The sequence below is a fragment of the Babylonia areolata genome, chromosome 14 (genome assembly GCF_041734735.1).
Source record: "Babylonia areolata isolate BAREFJ2019XMU chromosome 14, ASM4173473v1, whole genome shotgun sequence".
Classification (NCBI taxonomy): domain Eukaryota; kingdom Metazoa; phylum Mollusca; class Gastropoda; order Neogastropoda; family Buccinidae; genus Babylonia; species Babylonia areolata.
The window spans coordinates 20,742,589-20,760,718 of NC_134889.1; the positions used below are offsets into that span (position 1 = coordinate 20,742,589).

At 43.8% G+C, this 18,130-nt stretch overlaps 1 protein-coding gene across 1 annotated transcript in view; it reads right to left on the bottom strand.

The window, feature by feature from the left end:
- Positions 1–18,130, bottom strand: part of LOC143289904 (gamma-aminobutyric acid type B receptor subunit 1-like) — a 64,740-nt gene that overhangs the window by 38,020 nt on the left and 8,590 nt on the right. Inside the window, exons 5-11 of the mRNA XM_076599144.1 lie at positions 17,492–17,557; positions 15,781–15,972; positions 13,172–13,311; positions 8,959–9,064; positions 6,315–6,378; positions 5,474–5,551; positions 3,789–3,939 (exon numbers count right to left, since the gene is read on the bottom strand). Coding sequence (XP_076455259.1) covers positions 3,789–3,939; positions 5,474–5,551; positions 6,315–6,378; positions 8,959–9,064; positions 13,172–13,311; positions 15,781–15,972; positions 17,492–17,557 — 797 coding nt within the window. The remainder of the gene's footprint in view (positions 1–3,788; positions 3,940–5,473; positions 5,552–6,314; positions 6,379–8,958; positions 9,065–13,171; positions 13,312–15,780; positions 15,973–17,491; positions 17,558–18,130) is intronic.

The following is an 18,130-nucleotide window of genomic DNA, read 5'->3' on the forward strand; positions in this document are numbered from 1 at the left end:
TCCCTCCCTCTCTCTCTCTCTAACTTGTGTTTCACACTGTCTGTATAATTATCCCTGTACTCCCTACCTCCCACTCCCCAATCCCCCGACCCACCCCCCTTGACACGGGCAAAATGGCCAAGTCATTAAAATGTTTGAGTCCTCTCTCTCTCACACACACACTTTAGAATTTACGTAGCCAGGAAAAAGTCACAACAGAGATCCATTATGGATTGACACTACATCACTGAACGGTGCTCTGCATTTTTTTTTTTTTTCTTCTCCTTCACTCTTCCACCACCAAGTTTCTGTGAGAAATAAAAAAAACTAAAGTGCAAAACATTTTAGACCTGATCCTCTAAATGACACAATTCATTTCATGTCAAAACAACATTGTGGATTTGTTCACTTCAAACTCAGTCAAGGATGGAAGGTTAATTTGTATTTGTATTTCAGGAACAACCCTTTTGTGCACTAAGTGCATGCTGCACACGGAATCCCAGTTTATCATCTCATCCGAATAACTAGCATCCAGACCACCACTCAAGGTCTAGTGGAGGGGGAGAAAATATCAGCGGCTGAGCCGTGATTTGAACCAGCGCGCTCAGATTCTCCTGGCTTCCTAGGCGGACGCGTTACCTCTAGGCCATCACTCCACTAACCAATATCCCATGCACGGTACAGTTGGCTGCAGCTGTCAAGCTTTTGTTACAATTTGAAAAAAAACCCCAGTCCTTTTAACATGACCCCACGATGTCGACTGAAGTCGCCTTTGGTGGCAAAAGAGTAAAAACCTCAACATAACCAACTGCCACAAGCAGGTGATGCACGATTCTTCCTTGCAGTTGAAGAGACATTACCAAATATCAAATATCAGCTGCAGCACAGTGCTAGGTGGAAGTCATTCTCTGAGAAAGTGTCTGCACTCAGTGAAACAGGGCACAGAACCGAAACAGCCAAAACTGATAACTCACGGTAAATGCACCCACCCGAGTTCACTACGGTGTCCTAATTACAGTAAGATCCATTTGATTCTAGTTTGGGTTTTTTCCTGTGGTTCTGGTCCACTGGCACAAAGGCACTGAACTCACCATGGCCTAGGGCTGTACTTAATACAATGGAAACATCTGTCAATTTTTATGAGTGTGTGTGTGTGTGTGTGTGTGTGTGTGTGTGTGTGTGTGTGTGTCTATTTATCTGTCAATCAGTCAATCACTCAATCAAACAATCAATCAACAACCAACCAACAACCACCCAACCATTCTACCTATCTATCTAGTTAGCAAGCTATCTATCTATCTATCTATATATGCATGTGTGTCCACAGTCATGTTTAAGTGTAGGACTAAGATTCACATGGATCATAATTACGATGCACTAGACCTGTCAAAATGCGCCAGCTTAACCCTTTCGCTGCCAGGAAAATGATTTAAGTGAAATCTATTTGCCAGGGTTTTTTCACAAAAAACGGGTATAAATTTTCAAAAAATTCTGTGCTCTTTGTTATTGGAGAAAGACCCATAAAAGTATATATTTTCTGAAAGGTAAATGAATAAAGAATACAAAACACATGCTGTTTTCCCATTTTATATATTTTTAGTGACATGCTGTTGTTTTGAAATCAGTGTTTTGTTTTTTGTCACATTTTCAACTTGTTCATTACAAACATTAGTCAGGTAATTTGCACAAAAACATCATATTTTCTGGACAAATGGATATCTGCAAACACAAAATCATACTAGAACAACCACAATATATATATATTTTTTTTAAGAGATAGATACACAATACATTGTGACTTCTCCAAGTGATAAGATGGATGTAAGGGCACGCCCCCTCAGTCTCCACCCCCCTCCTCCTCACCCCTCTCACACGGTCACTTGATTCAGTTCTCATCAGACCGCGTTGGCTGCGTGCCAAGAATATCGCTCTGCTGCTAATTCGGTCATCTGTCGTCTGCTAACATCTGTACAGCCGGCATCACTCACTGACGGTCGCATCTTGGTCACTCTCTTGATTACTCCCTTTATTTTCTATCAGATCGTCCTATAAATGTTCATCACTATCTTCTCCTTCGAATTTACGCTTCAATTCTTTCTGAGCATCAGCTAAAGAAAGAAATCATGGTTGATTTAGTTCGTCACGATCGCATGTCTTGAGCACGGCGTCAGTCCGACATTTTGTTGAGCGAGCGAGGAGAGAAGTCAGGCAAACACTTGGACAGTGGCCCAACCAAAACGTTCAAATAAAGGACTGCTTCATGACATAGATGGGGTTTCTAGCTATGAATAGAATCTAGAGAGATTCCCCAGGCTAAAGCTACCACTACTTTTGCCAAGGAAGTGAATGCAAGCCAGGGAAAAGTCAGAATATTTCGATGACGAGTTATCTCGTCATGCAGGCAGCGAAGCATACATGCTTGCCATGACGAGTTATCTCGCCATGCAGGCAGCCTAGGGGTTAAAAAAGCGACCAAGACAAAAGAAGCCATGAACCAAAGTCCAGGGAATGGCGCACAATGTACACACAACTCATCAGTTGAATGATGAGGGGGAAAAAAAACAACACAACAACTTGAAAACAATACAGAAAAAAACAAAGAAAACTGTCACACTTGAAAACACACGATTACAGCTGCAACCCACAAAATACACACAAGAAGTGTAAGTGATGCACAAACCTGCGCTGTAAAAAACAACAACAACAACTTAATAATAATAATAATAATAATAATGGTATTTATATAGCACTGAATCTTGTGCACAGACAAAGCGCTTTCGCACCAGTCATTCACATGCATGCATAACTCTAAAACTGTAGAAACTAAAGACAACTTGAAAACAAATAAAGAAAAAACAAACAAAGAAAACTGTCACACTTGAAAACGCACGACAGAGCTGCAACCCGCAACCCACAAAACGCACGACAGAGCTGCAACCCGCAACCCACAAAACGCACGACAGAGCTGCAACCCACAAAACGCACGACAGAGCTGCAACCCACAAAACGCACGACAGAGCTGCAACCCGCAAAACGCACGACAGAGCTGCAACCCGCAAAACACACGACAGAGCTGCAACCCGCAACCCACAAAACGCACGACAGAGCTGCAACCCGCAACCCACAAAACGCACGACAGAGCTGCAACCCGCAACCCACAAAACGCACGACAGAACTGCAACCCACAAAACGCACGACAGAGCTGCAACCCGCAAAACGCACGACAGAGCTGCAACCCGCAAAACGCACGACAGAGCTGCAACCCGCAAAACACACGACAGAGCTGCAACCCGCAAAACACACGACAGAGCTGCAACCCACAAAACGCACGACAGAGCTGCAACCCGCAAAACGCACGACAGAGCTGCAACCCGCAAAACACACGACAGAGCTGCAACCCGCAAAACACACGACAGAGCTGCAACCCACAAAACGCACGACAGAGCTGCAACCCGCAACCCACAAAACGCACGACAGAGCTGCAACCCACAAAACGCACGACAGAGCTGCAACCCACAAAACACACGACAGAGCTGCAACCCGCAAAACACACGACAGAGCTGCAACCCACAAAACGCACGACAGAGCTGCAACCCACAAAACGCACGACAGAGCTGCAACCTGCAACCCACAAAACGCACGACAGAGCTGCAACCCGCAACCCACAAAACGCACGACAGAGCTGCAACCCACAAAACGCACGACAGAGCTGCAACCCACAAAACGCACGACAGAGCTGCAACCCACAAAACGCACGACAGAGCTGCAACCCACAAAACGCACACAAGGAGGGCAAGCGAAGTACAAACCTGCGCTGCGCATTCCGGTAGTTGAAGACAAGGCAGGCGAAGCCAGCGATGATTCCAATCGCTGCCAAAGCACACATGGCAAAGTACAGTGTCTGTGAGACCACACGCAGGTGATCGATCACCCTTGTTCGGTCCGGGGGAGGCTTACCCCCTGCACAAAGAAAAGCAGCTACTGAAGAACATGTCTAAAGCTTGTATTATAACTTGAAGGTAATTTCAGGAACATGTTTCAGGCTCGTTTTATAACTTAAAGATAATCTGAGAAACACATCGGAATCCTGTTTCATAACTTAAAGATAATTTGAGGAACATGTCTGAAGCTTGTTTTAAAACATAAAAGATAATTTGAGGAACATGTCTGAAGCTTGTTTAATAACTTAAAAACAATCTGACGAACATGTCTAAGGCTTGTTTTGTAATTTCAGATAACTTGAGGAACTGTCTAATGCTTGTTTTATAACTTAAAGATAATTTGAGGATCATGTCTAAAGCTTGTTATATAACTTAAAAGATAATTCGAGAAACATGTTGAAAGCTTATAATATAACTTAAAAGATAATTTCAGAAACATGTCTAAAGCTTGTATTATATCTTGAAGACAATTTAGAGATGACTCTCTTTTTGGGGGGCTGGGGTAGGGTGTGTGTGTGGGAGGGGGGTGTGCCCATCATCTGCATCGTTTGTCTACAGCTGGCTTTATAACTTCACCCAATCGAGCTATATAATTATGTGACCTGGTTGGAGACATAATTTGACAAGAAAAAAAAAACGCCAGAGAATCGACAGACAGACAGAAAATACGAAAAAAAAAACTTAGCCGTATGAAGAGCACAGGAACAGGAGTCATGATGGCTGCCAGAAAAAGAGGGCATTAGTCAGGGGGGCAAAGGGGAGGTAACCTACTTCTGGGAAGTTATCGGCCGTAGCTACTCTCGTTTTCTCCGCATAGGCGGATAGTAGTTTGCACAGGACAGGAATGTCAGACCCCTGCCGGAGTCTGCACTAGTGGGTCACAGTTAAGTATGTGTAATTAAAATATACTTTGCAGATAAGTCTACTTATACCCCCACCATCTGCACCATTTCAGCAGCATTAATGCTAGGCTGCTCAGTCCACCCCTCCCCTCCTCCTCCTGGTCCCACCCTTGGCCACACCTGTGTTTATCTGCCTGGGTCACAGAGCTGACAGCACACAGGGAACTACTGATCAGGTCACCAGATTTGCTGAATGCAAAAGTACAAAGGACTGATGAAGCTTACCCAAACCCACAACAAATCTCAAATTACCAGTACACGTAAAACAACGCTGACACTCCCAACACAAAAAAAAAGATCTGTGCATATGTATGTTTGGACTAAAGACAACATGTGCACCCCCACAAATAATAAAGATTGAGTAGTTCTGTTAAGATATTCGTTATTTCAAGTTTTCTCTCAGTAATAAACATCTGCATGGTGGACCACTGTATCAACACACACACACCAAAAAACACACACACACACAAAACAGCATATATTCATTGATAACTTTTCTAACGAATAAAAAAAAAAAAATCATTCTGCAAATTATATATGAACATATTTTTCATTCCAGCCACAAAAATAAAGTCTAAGCCCTTCTGCAAATTACGAATAAACAGAAGATTGCAGCCATACGAATAAACACTGAGCCGTTCTCTGCCTTACCTATCCACTTGTCTGCTTCAAACCAGGTCAGGTTATCAGCCACATAGTCATAGAAGCCAAGTTTGTGGTAGGTTCCATCTATCGAACAACGAAAACCAAGCTTGTTATGTGCTTCCACGTTATGCGCATTTGACATGTGTAAAGGGTAATATGCATTTGGTTAAACAAAAGCATTTAAAACCGTGAGTGAGTGAGTGTGTGTGTGTGTGTGTGTGTGTGTGTGTGTGTGTGTTCATGTATGACATCAAAATAGTATACACAATAATCATTTCATAACTACTAATAGGATTCTGGTGGATTGTGGAAAATACAAACACAAATAGCAGGTACAAAGACTTTTTTCTAAGCTGTATTTGAAGGTAAAACACTCAAGTATACAAATACAAAACTGTCATAAAAAAAACCCAGCTCTCTTCAGTTTTCTGGGTTGCTTGAACCAGATCACTGGAGTCTCACAATCCTCATGAATAGATTTTCAAAATATAATTTTGAAAGCTGTAAACATATATAAAAACAAATGAATAAAATAATGAACAACAAAATTAATGCAAAGAGACTTATGTACAGAACCATATACTTTTACTGTTTGTGCATGCTAACATGTATAATAATAATTAAAGATTTTTTTTTTTTTAATGATACACAAAGTAGTATCAACCAACACATCCATTTCACGTAATTTGATGAGGTGATTCTTTAACACACACACACACACACACACACACATATATATATACACACACACACAGCAGATAACATAAAGAAGAGATCCATTTTAGAGCCAACAAAAAGATCATCAACAGTAAACAGGACACCACACACTATACGAGCAACATCTTACTTCTCATCTGTTCAATCTGAGTCCAGGCAATTCTGTCTCCTTGGGATGAGAAAGCCACATTACCCTGAAATACAAAGACGCCAATCTAGATTCTTTTTTTAAAAATTTTATTAATGAAAGAATTCATTATCACCATTTCTGTATAATTCTAAGATCATGTCCCGAGTTGTTCAATTAATCAATACATCAGAGAGTCACACACTTGAATGCTCATGCGTAAAAACACACACACACACATACACAAACCAAAGAAACCCACACATCAAGTCTGTATAAATACAGACACCTATAAAATATTTGACAACACCGCATGTTCCAATACTTGACAAATCAATGAATAGAAAAGGGACAGAAAATAAAAAGGGAGATATCTGAACAGGGACACTGAAAAACAGAGAAAGAAAAAAGGTGTAGGAGTATTTCTTTCATTTTATTCCTTCTCATGAACAATGAACAATGTGTCCATCAGTCAGACATGTCAATCCTGCTACTGTCAATTGCGACGCATCAGTTCCATTCAGAAATATCTGTCCACCAGCGCAACATCTAGACTTGTTGTTTCTCTCATTCTCTCTCGCCTTGACTACTGTAACTCTATATTGTCTGCTTTGCCTGCTTCATCCATTCAGTTCCTTCAGCGCATACAAAACTCTGCTGCCTGACTCGTCCTCAGAAAGAAAAGATCCGAGCACATCACTTCTATTTTGCAACATCTCCACTGGCTCCCTGTCTCACACAGAATAAAGTATAAGATCAGCACTCTATGTTATAAATGTATTAACAAATCTGCCCCTTCCTATCTTTGTGGCTGCCTTCACCTCTAGATTCCATCTAGCTCTCTACGATCGGCTTTGGATCCACTCTGTTTACGCAAACCCAGTATCAAACACTCCATTGTTGGATGCTGTTCTTTCTCTGTCTCTGGACCTTGTATTTAGAATGAACTTCCTCTTTCGCTTCATCAGGTCTTCGCACTCAGCTCTTTCAAGTCTGGCCTTAAAACCCACCTCTTCACAAGATAGCCTCCCTCCCCTACCTCTTCCTTGTCTTCAGTTTTATAGTTATGCATGCGTGTGAATGACTGGTGTGAAAGCGCTTAGATTTGTCTCTGTACAAGATTCAGTATTATATAAATACTATCATTATCATTATTATTATTATTTAATATCAAAGAGCAAACATTCAACATTAAAAAATAACCAGTCTGAAGTGAAGACTCCTCAGCCGTGTCCTGTTGATGGAAATACTTTCAGCTCTCATCCAAGCCACACACACATCCACACTTGTTCTTTCATAACCTACAATGCTGACATTCCACAGGGTGCAATCAAACAAGGGCTGTCTACAGGCACCCAACCAAAGAAGACCCAACATGTGTATATACCAACATAGTATTTTCAGGCTATAACCAGTTAAGTTCTACAATTAATGCAGCCTATGCTGACAAGTCTGCTCTCACTGATGTTCACTATGCAAGTGTGGTTGGTAACTGAAACTTTGTGTTTCGCCACTGAGCTCCTGAACTTGGAAACTAAAGCTGCTGACATATATATTTTTTTTAATGACAAAAATCATATCACTATCTACTGCAGACTGCTACAAACAACAGAATTGATCACAGCTGTGAAATCACAAAACTAACTCTGTCAAAAACTCGACCTTCACTCATCAAGCCCTGCACCCGAACTTTGCTCTTACGTCCAAATTTATCTCATCAAAAGGAAATTTTTTTCCTAAAATTATGTTTATCTAACATACTTTACTGTGACCCACTAGTGCAGACTCCGGCAGGGAGTCCGATTCCTGTCCTGTGCAAACTACTATCCGCCTATGCTGAGAAAACGAAAGTAGCTACGGCAGATAACCTCCCTGGAAGTAGGTTACCTCCCCTCTGTATCTCTGACTAGCTTCCTCTTTTGATGGCAGCCATCTTGACTCCTGATCCTGTGCTCTTCATACGGCTATGTTTTCACATTCCTACATATGCATATACCGCAAGGCAAGGGGACAAACTTCTACAATATTTCTGGATGTGTCCACTTCTTCTTCTTCTTCTGCGTTCACTCGTATGCACACGAGTGGGCTTTTACGTGTATGAGCGTTTTTACCCCGCCATGTAGGCAGCCATACTCCGTTTTCGGGGGTGTGCATGCTGGGTATGTTCTTGTTTCCATAACCCACCGAACGCTGACATGGATTACAGGATCTTTAACGTGCGTATTTGATCTTCTGCTTGCATATACACACGAAAGGGGTTCAGGCACTAGCAGGTCTGCACATACGTTGACCTGGGAGATCGTAAAAATCTCCACCCTTTACCCACCAGGCGCCGTCACCGTGATTCGAACCCGGGACCCTCAGATTAACAGTCCAATGCTTTAACCACTTGGCTACTGCGCCCGTCGTGTCCACTAGTAATTTTGAGGAAAAAACAGTACATTTTACGTGTCTTTTTCTGTATCAGTATGGAAGCCTGCTGGGACTGTGAACTCCCTACGGTTGAATGGGTTAAGTGCACAAGCCAACAGGTCATTACATTCAGCTCCACCACAGCACTATCTTGTCAGCAGCGTCATTCCGAACAATACAAACCTTCTTCTTACTGTCATGACATGACAAAACAGTAAAACATACATCCACTCACCGAGATGCCAAGAAACTTGGTGGAGTTCATAGCAGAGTAGATTTCCTGGGCAATTTCTTCATTGTGGTAATCAAAATCTTCCAGTCTCATCCCTTTCTCTGCAAGGCTGGACAAGGCACAGACAGTGAAAGTTCAGGTATCTCGTTTTCCACAGGTTAACCACCTCTGATATGGTGTGATGATATAAATTAGCAGTTCTCTGTGTGTGTGTGTGTGTGTGTGTGCGTGCACGTGTGTGCGTGCGTGCGTGCGTGTGTGTGTATGAATATGTACATGTGTGTGTATAAGTTTTTTTGTTTTTTGGGTTTGTTTTTTTTTCAGCGTCAATATACATGATGACATAATTTTCTTTCTGTTATATTGACTTAAAATAAAATGCAATGAAACTTGTGAAATGTATTACTTGAATGATTTTTTTTGCTAGTTTGTTTGTTTTCTGTTTTTGCTTGCTTGTTTGTTGTTGTTTTTTTGTTTAGTAGCAGTTTTTTTTGTTTGTTTTTTTTTTCTTCTGTGTATTTGTCCTTAAAAAAGTCTCAAAATGTGTGATGCATGTTTCTATGTTGAGAAATATAACCTTCTGTGCAAGGGACAAAAAAAAACAACCCACAACAAAAAACCCCAACCTTTTTTACACTGAAAAACAAACAAACAAAAAACCAAAAAAATCCTAGCAGTTCAATAGAAAACAGCAGTTACGTAAACTGAAGACAAGAACAAAAAAAAAGGCAATACGGTGTGGCCAAATATACTGTACTGATATATGTGCCCGTAAGTACTTGTCAAATAAGAGACAATCCATCTTTATAACAGCACCTTCTTACTAAAAACAACACTGGCATATTCTAAGGTTTCAACAGACAGAAAGAAGGAAAAATTCTTGAAATATTATTCATGACACCAGTGCAAGTTTAGTTTCAGTTTCTCAAAGAAGGCTTCACTGCGTTCAGGCAAATCCATACACTCTACACTACATCTGCTTGGCAGATGCCTCACCAACAGCATGAGTCAGGCCTTGAGTGCATGCACATATATTTATTTTTGTGTTCCTGTCAATGTGAATTTCTCTTCTGCAGAATTTTGCCAGAGGACAACACTCTCTTGCCATGGGTTCTTTTCCAGTGCGCCAAATGTGTGCTGCACACGGGACCTTGGGTTATCGTCTCATCAGAACGACTAGACACTCAGTTCAATTTTCCAGTCAAACTTGGGAGGAAGGGCGAGAGTGGGATTCAAACCCAGACCCTCACGGAATCTGTATTGGTAGATAGGCATCTTAACCAATCCGCCACTTTCTTCCTTAACTCACTCAGTACGGCCAGTCCTCTCTTCTCCTCTACACAGACCCCTCGGATGTCCAGTGGGTGTCTCAATGACCCAACCTTTAGCTTCCGTCGTCAGAATTGTGGTATTCTTTGTCAACATTCACCTCTTCAGTATAAGAGCCTTCCGCTTGCAATATTTTGATGGTGGTAATTGGGGTGAAACGCTTTTAACGTCGTCTCTTTCGCCGTTCGTATGGAAAGAGTTAAAACAATGGTGTATAAGACACCATCAAGTGATAAGACTGTCTGTGCTGTCATAACCAACCTGGAACAATGCAGTTCCAAGAAACCAAAAGACATACAAGTGTGTACATATGTAGTCTATAAACGTGTGTGCCCAAAAGCTTGCAAACATGCAAGCATGCATGCGCATGTGAGTAAGCACAAATGTGTGAAGCCTATGATTCAATGGTGTGGTGACAAGCCATATCATTAACACATAACTGGATATGGGGTTCTTTTTTCTGGTTTTTTTTTTTTTTTTTTTTTTTTAAACAACTCAGAAGCATTTCATCTGCATGGTATATCATGTCTCTTCAAACCAACAAGGATATGGATCTGGGCTGGACTGCAAAAGTGATCTTTCTTCTTCATTCTTAATTACTTGAAAAAAAAAAAACATTCCTTCTTAATCCAATGGACACACAGAAGAAAGAAATTTTCCTAAGTCTATAGAATAAGTAAACAAGAGAGGCAAGGCCTTCAAGACTCACTTGTGATACACTTTAATAAAAAATAAAAAATCCAAGCTTTTTATGTCTTGAGTATAATTTCAAAATGTAATGTTTAAGATGAGAGAGATCAGTTTAAAGCAAATTAAGTCCCCTAGCATTAATTACAGAGTAATTTCCCTTTTTTACTATCTGCACCAAAACGTTTGCAAAATAAATAAAACTTCCATGTTTAGCAAAAGAAGTTCCTGTTTGAACAAAAAATGATAATAATGACTGCTCTCGTTGTTGGGTCAGAATATCAGATCAAAGTGCCAAGTTTAGAGAATAACAAAAATATAAATTTAACAGTAAATGCAGTTTGCATATAATTGGGCTTCATTTTTTATTTTTTTGTGCCCATCCCAGAGGTGCAATATTGTTTTAAACAAGATGATTGGAAAGAACTGAATTATTCCTATTTTTATGCCTAATTTGGTGTCAACTGACAAAGTATTTGCAGAGAAAATGTCAATGTTAAAGTTTACCACGGACACACAGACACACAAACAGACAACCGAACACCAGGTTAAAACATAGACTCACTTTGTTTACACAAGTGAGTCAAAAACTAAGAAAGCTTGTAATGCTCTGCTATGCTGGGTTTAAATCTTCGTCACTGTGCCCAGGGGTGGAGATCTGAGAGTTGAACGCAAAAGAAGTAGTATGTATTCATTTATTTGAATTATCTGTGTGAATCCACAGCCCAGATGCCTTTAACCTGACACATCAACATATTCCTGAAACAAAGGACCACAAACATGAAACACGCACGTAGCCACTCACCGTACGGCCGTCTTGTTCAAGGCAAACGAACAGATCCTGAAACATATCCTGTGAGAAAGGACCACAAACATGAAAGGAACACACAGCAACTCACCGTACGGCCTTCTTGTTCAAGGCAAAGGCCAGATCCTGAAACATATCCTGAAAGAAAGGACCACAAACATGAAAGGAACACACAGCCACTCACCATACGGCTGTCTTGTTCAGGGCAAAGACCAGATCCTGAAACATATCCTGAAAGAAAGGACCACAAACATGAAAGGAACACACAGCCACTCACCGTACGGCTGTCTTGTTCAGGGCAAAGACCAGATCCTGAAACATATCCTGAAAGAAAGGACCAAAAACATGAAAGGAACACACAGCCACTCACCATACGGCCATCTTGTACAAGGCAAAGACCAGATCCTGAAACATATCCTGAAAGAAAGGACCACAAACATGAAAGGAACACACAGCAACTCACCGTACGGCCTTCTTGTTCAAGGCAAAGACCAGATCCTGAAACATATCCTGAAAGAAAGGGCCACAAACATGAAAGGAACACACAGCCACTCACCGTACGGCTGTCTTGTACAAGGCAAAGGCCAGATCCTGAAACATATCCTGAAAGAAAGGACCACAAACATGAAAGGAACACACAGCAAACACCGTACGGCCTTCTTGTTCAAGGCAAAGACCAGATCCTGAAACATATCCTGAAAGAAAGGACCACAAACATGAAAGGAACACACAGCCACTCACCGTACGGCCTTCTTGTTCAAGGCAAAGACCAGATCCTGAAACATATCCTGAAAGAAAGGACCACAAACATGAAAGGAACACACAGCCACTCACTGTACGGCCGTCTTGTACAAGGCAAAGGCCAGATCCTGAAACATATCCTGAAAGAAAGGACCACAAACATGAAAGGAACACACAGCCACTCACCGTACGGCCGTCTTGTTCAGGGCAAAGGCCAGATCCTGAAACATATCCTGAAAGAAAGGACCACAAACATGAAAGGAACACACAGCCACTCACCGTATGGCCTTCTTGTTCAAGGCAAAGACCAGATCCTGAAACATATCCTGAAAGAAAGGACCACAAACATGAAAGGAACACACAGCCACTCACCGTACAGCCGTCTTGTTCAAGGCAAAGGCCAGATCCTGAAACATATCCTGAAAGAAAGGACCACAAACATGAAAGGAACACACAGCCACTCACCGTACAGCCGTCTTGTTCAAGGCAAAGACCAGATCCTGAAACATATCCTGAAAGAAAGGACCACAAACATGAAAGGAACACACAGCCACTCACCGTACAGCCGTCTTGTTCAAGGCAAAGGCCAGATCCTGAAACATATCCTGAAAGAAAGGACCACAAACATGAAAGGAACACACAGCCACTCACCGTACAGCCGTCTTGTTCAGGGCAAAGGCCAGGGCCCACACCGCGTCATACGCCAGGGGAGCTTCTGGGTAGCCGGTGATGAGACTGGGGTCTGTGGTGTTCAGGTCCCTGTTCAGCTGCTCCGTGAACTGTTTGGCTGTCTGCAAGGACATGACACACTGCAGCATTTCACAGTCTGTAAGGAAGGACAGGACACACACAACCTCATCACAACCTCACCAACATCATCACAACCTCACCAACATCATCACAACTTCACCACCACCTTACCAACATTATCACAACCTTACCACAACCTCTTCACAACCTTACCACAACCTCTTCACAACCTCATCCCAACCTCTTCACAACCTTACCCCAACCTCTTCACAACCTCACCCCAACCCCTTCACAACCTTACCCCAACCTCTTCACAACCTCACCCCAACCTCTTTACAACCCTACCCCAACCTCTTCACAACCTTACACCAACCTCTTCACAACCCCACCCCAACCTCTTCACAACCTCTTCACAACCTTAGCACAACCTCTTCACAACCTTAGCACAACCTCTTCACAACCTTACCCCAACTTTACCAACCTCACCCCAACCTCTTCACAACCTTACCCCAACTTTACCAACCTCACCCCAACCTTACCAACCTCATCACAACCTTACTCCAACCTCTTCACAACCTTACCCCAACCTTACCAACCTCATCACCACCTCACCCCAACCTCTTCACAACCTTACCCCAACCTCTTCACAACTTTACCCCAAACTTACCAACCTCATCACAACCTTACCCCAACCTCTTCACAACCTTACCCCAACCTTACCAACCTCATCACAACCTTACCCCAACCTCTTCATAACCTTACCCCAACCTTACCAACCTCATCACAACCTTACCCCAACCTCTTCACAACCTTACCCCTACCTTACCAACCTCATCACAACCTTACCCCAACCTCTTCACAACCTTACAACAACTTTACCCCAACCTCTTCACAACCTTACCACCTCTTCACAACCTTACCACAACCTCACCACCACCTTACCCCAACCTCATCACAACCCTGCCACAACCTCATCACAATCTTACCACAAGCTTACCACCACCTTATCCCTACCTTACCACAATTTACCCCAAGCTTACCATCACTTTACCCAACCTCATCATGTTACCACAAGCTTACCATCACCTTACCCAAACATAATTACAGGCTTACCACAACCTTATCACTACATGACCACAACTTAATCACTACTTTTCCCTAACCTCATCACAATCTCACCACCACCACCTCACCACACCCTTGCCACCACCTCACCTCACCACACCATTAACACAACCTTACCACAACCTCAACCCAACCTCATCACCATCTTACCACCACCCTACCACATGTTACCACACCCTTTCCACCACCTCACCACACTCTTAGCACCACTTCACCCCCACCCTCACCACCATCCCACCACCACACCCTCACCACCACCACCCTAACCACCTCCCTACCACCACCACCCTCACCACCATCCCACCACCACCTCCCTACCACCACCACCCTCACCACCACCCCGCCACCACCTCCCCTCCACCACCCTCACCACCACACCCTTCCCACCTCACCACCACACTATCACCACCACCAACACCCTCATCACCACCACCACCACCTTGCTACACCCTTACCACCACCTCACCACACCCTTACCCCAACCACATTACAAGATTACCTTATCAGAACCTTACCACTACCTAACCAAAACTTAATCACAACCTTTCTCCCTGACTTCTTTACCCCCCTCCCACCACACCACGCCCTCACCATCCCCACATCAGTCGTGGTGGGCTCCTGGTGCAGGATGACGACCTCTGTGGTCAGGTGACCCTCCAACCCCATCACCACCCTCACCATCACCCCCACCCCCCTCACTCCTATCACCCTCACCACCACCCTCACCACCACACCCACTACCCAATCACCACCCACCCCTCCCCGTTCACCATCCCAACGTCGGTCATGGTGGGCTCCTGGTGCAGGATGATGGCATCTGTGGTCAGGTGACCCAACCTCCAACCCCACCACCACCCTCATCACCACCCTCACCACCACACCCACTACCCGATCACCCCACTACCCCCCTCACCATCCCCACGTCGGTCATGGTGGGCTCGCTGGTGCAGGATGACGACCTCACCCCACCACCAACCTCACCACCACACCCATCCCATCACCACCCAACCACCACCCCCTATCACCCTCACCCCTATCACCCTCACCACACCCATCTCACCACACCCATCCTCACCACCACCACCACCCCCCTCACCATCCCCATGTCGGTCATGATGGGTTCCCAGTGCATGATGACGGCCTCTGTGGTCAGGTGACCCTCCAACCCCACCACCACCTTCACCATCACCACACCCACCACCCGATCACCACACCACCCTCACTATCACCCCGAGCCCCCTCACCATCCCCATGTCGGTCATGATGGGTTCCCAGTGCAGGATGACGGCCTCTGTGGTCAGGTGACCCTCCAACCCCACCACCACCCTCACCACCACCACCCTCACCACACCCACCACCCTCACCACCACCACCATCCCCCTCACCATCCCAACGTCAGTCATGGTGGGCTCCTGGTGCAGGATGACGGCCTCTGTGGTCAGGTGACCCTCCAGCGCCTCCTCCAGCTGCTCCGCTGTGCAGTTGTGGCGGTCATCATTGGCGCGGTACCAGTTGTCGGGGTACCAGCCGATGATCAGCCACACATACTTCTTGCCGTACAGCTTCTCTTTGTACGCCTGTGGGTATGCAGAGAGAGAAGGAAACAACAGCTGTTAGTTGGTTATTGGTTCAAGCAGTATTTTATTTGGAACATGTCACAATACAACACAGATAAAGATGAACAGGACAATAAGATCTTGAATAAAGTCCTGTCCTGATACATGCACATACTAAGTATGTGACGGATGTCATCATAGCTAGAAGTTTAAACATGTTCATACATGAATTTTAACAAAACTGAGCTAAGCTATGAATAAAGTGAAACAAAATAAAGAATAAACGTGGTGGGGAGAGAACTCAATAGAGAGAGAAAGAGAAAGGGAAGTAACAAGGCTGTGGCACAAGTACAGCAAGACAGTCCGACTGCACTTGGCTGACAAAACAAAGCAGCTGAGTCCAACTGTCCCGTCTAAAAAAATTTTTTTTAAAGCACAACCATGTATCCATAATGTGAACTGGCAAGTAGAAGAGCAGTACTTTTTCAGGCAGATGCACAGTCAGTTATTAGTGCACATAATATGGCAATACCACAAAGCTGGTGGTTTGTACTTGTATTTCTTTTTATCACAACAGATTTCTCTGTGTGAAATTTGGGCTACTCTCCCCAGGGAGAGCGCATCGCTACACTACAGCGCCACCCATTTTTTTGTATTTTTTCCTGCGAGCAGTTTTATTTGTTTTTCCTTTCTAAGTGGATTTTTCTACAGAATTTTGCCAGAACAACCCTTTTGTTGCCATGGGTTCTTTTACGTGCGCTAAGTGCATGCTGCACACGGGATCTTGGTTTATCGTCTCATCCAAATGACTAGCGTCCAGACCACCACACAAGGTCTGGTGGAGGGGGAGAAAATATCGGCGGCTGAGCCATGATTCGAACCAGCGTGCTCAGATTCTCTCACTTCCTAGGTGGACGCTGTACCTCTAGGCCATCACTCCACAGTTTAGTGGTAATGCTACAAACAATCACTTATCGTGACCAACTAGTGCAGACTCCGGCAGGGATCTGATGTTCCTGTCCTGTGCAAAATACTATCTGCCTATGCGGAGAAAACGAAAGTAGCTATGGCCGATAACCTCCTGGAAGTAGGTAACCTCCCCTTTGCCACCCTGACTAGCGCCCTCTTTTGACGGCAATTTGCCGTAACCAGCGCAGCGTGCAGGGAGAATAGGAAGCGGGGAGGACGGGAGGGTCTTAAATTTGGGTCACTGTAAGTATATTAGAAAAACGTAATTTTAGAAAGAAAATTTCCTTTTAACAACACATACTTAACCGTGACCCACTAGTTTTATGTGTATTTATGAACATGAAAACCGTTTCATGAGATGAATTTTTGACGCCAGACCAATGTTCAAGCGCAGGGCTCAATAAGTTAAGAGCAAGGAAGAGAGACATGAGTCAGGGATTCAGAAGGGAACAATAAAAAGTCAGCAAGTGACAAAATCATCTAAAAGGGCAATTAAGTGGAAAACAAAACCCAACAACATACACACACAAAAAAGGATCAACAGTGATGTGAAGACACTGTGGGCACTGACCTGACAGAAGACTCTCCGTGCCATGTCTTCGTAAAAGACGCCCACAATGATCCTGGCGTCCTGTCTCTGCACAGAGTGAACACATGCTTCCAGTGAAAATGATGATGGAACTTCTTCTTCTTCTTCTGCATTCACTCGTATGCACACGAGTGGGCTTTTACGTGTATGACCATTTTTACCCCGCCATGTAGGCAGCCATACTCCGTTTTCGGGGGTGTGCATGCTGGGTATGTTCTTGTTTCCATAACCCACCGAATGCCGACATGGATTACAGGATCTTTAACGTGCGTATTTGATCTTCTGCTTGCATATACACACGAAGGGGGTTCAGGCACTGGCAGGTCTGCACATATGTTAACCTGGGAGATCGTAAAAATCTCCACCCTTTACCCACCAGGCGCCGTCACCGTGATTCGAACCCGGGACCCTCAGACTGACAGTCCAACGCTTTAACCACTCGGCTATTGCGCCCGTCAATGATGGAACAAAAGGGGAGAAAAAAAATCTCTTTTTTTTTCCATGAACGATGAAAGTGTTTTGTTTATCGCAGAATTTTCCAAGATCTCCCAATTCCTCCCTTACAAAGAGAACAAAAGTTATTTTGTACAAGTTGAATCTTTCCATAACTTCAGTTGATTT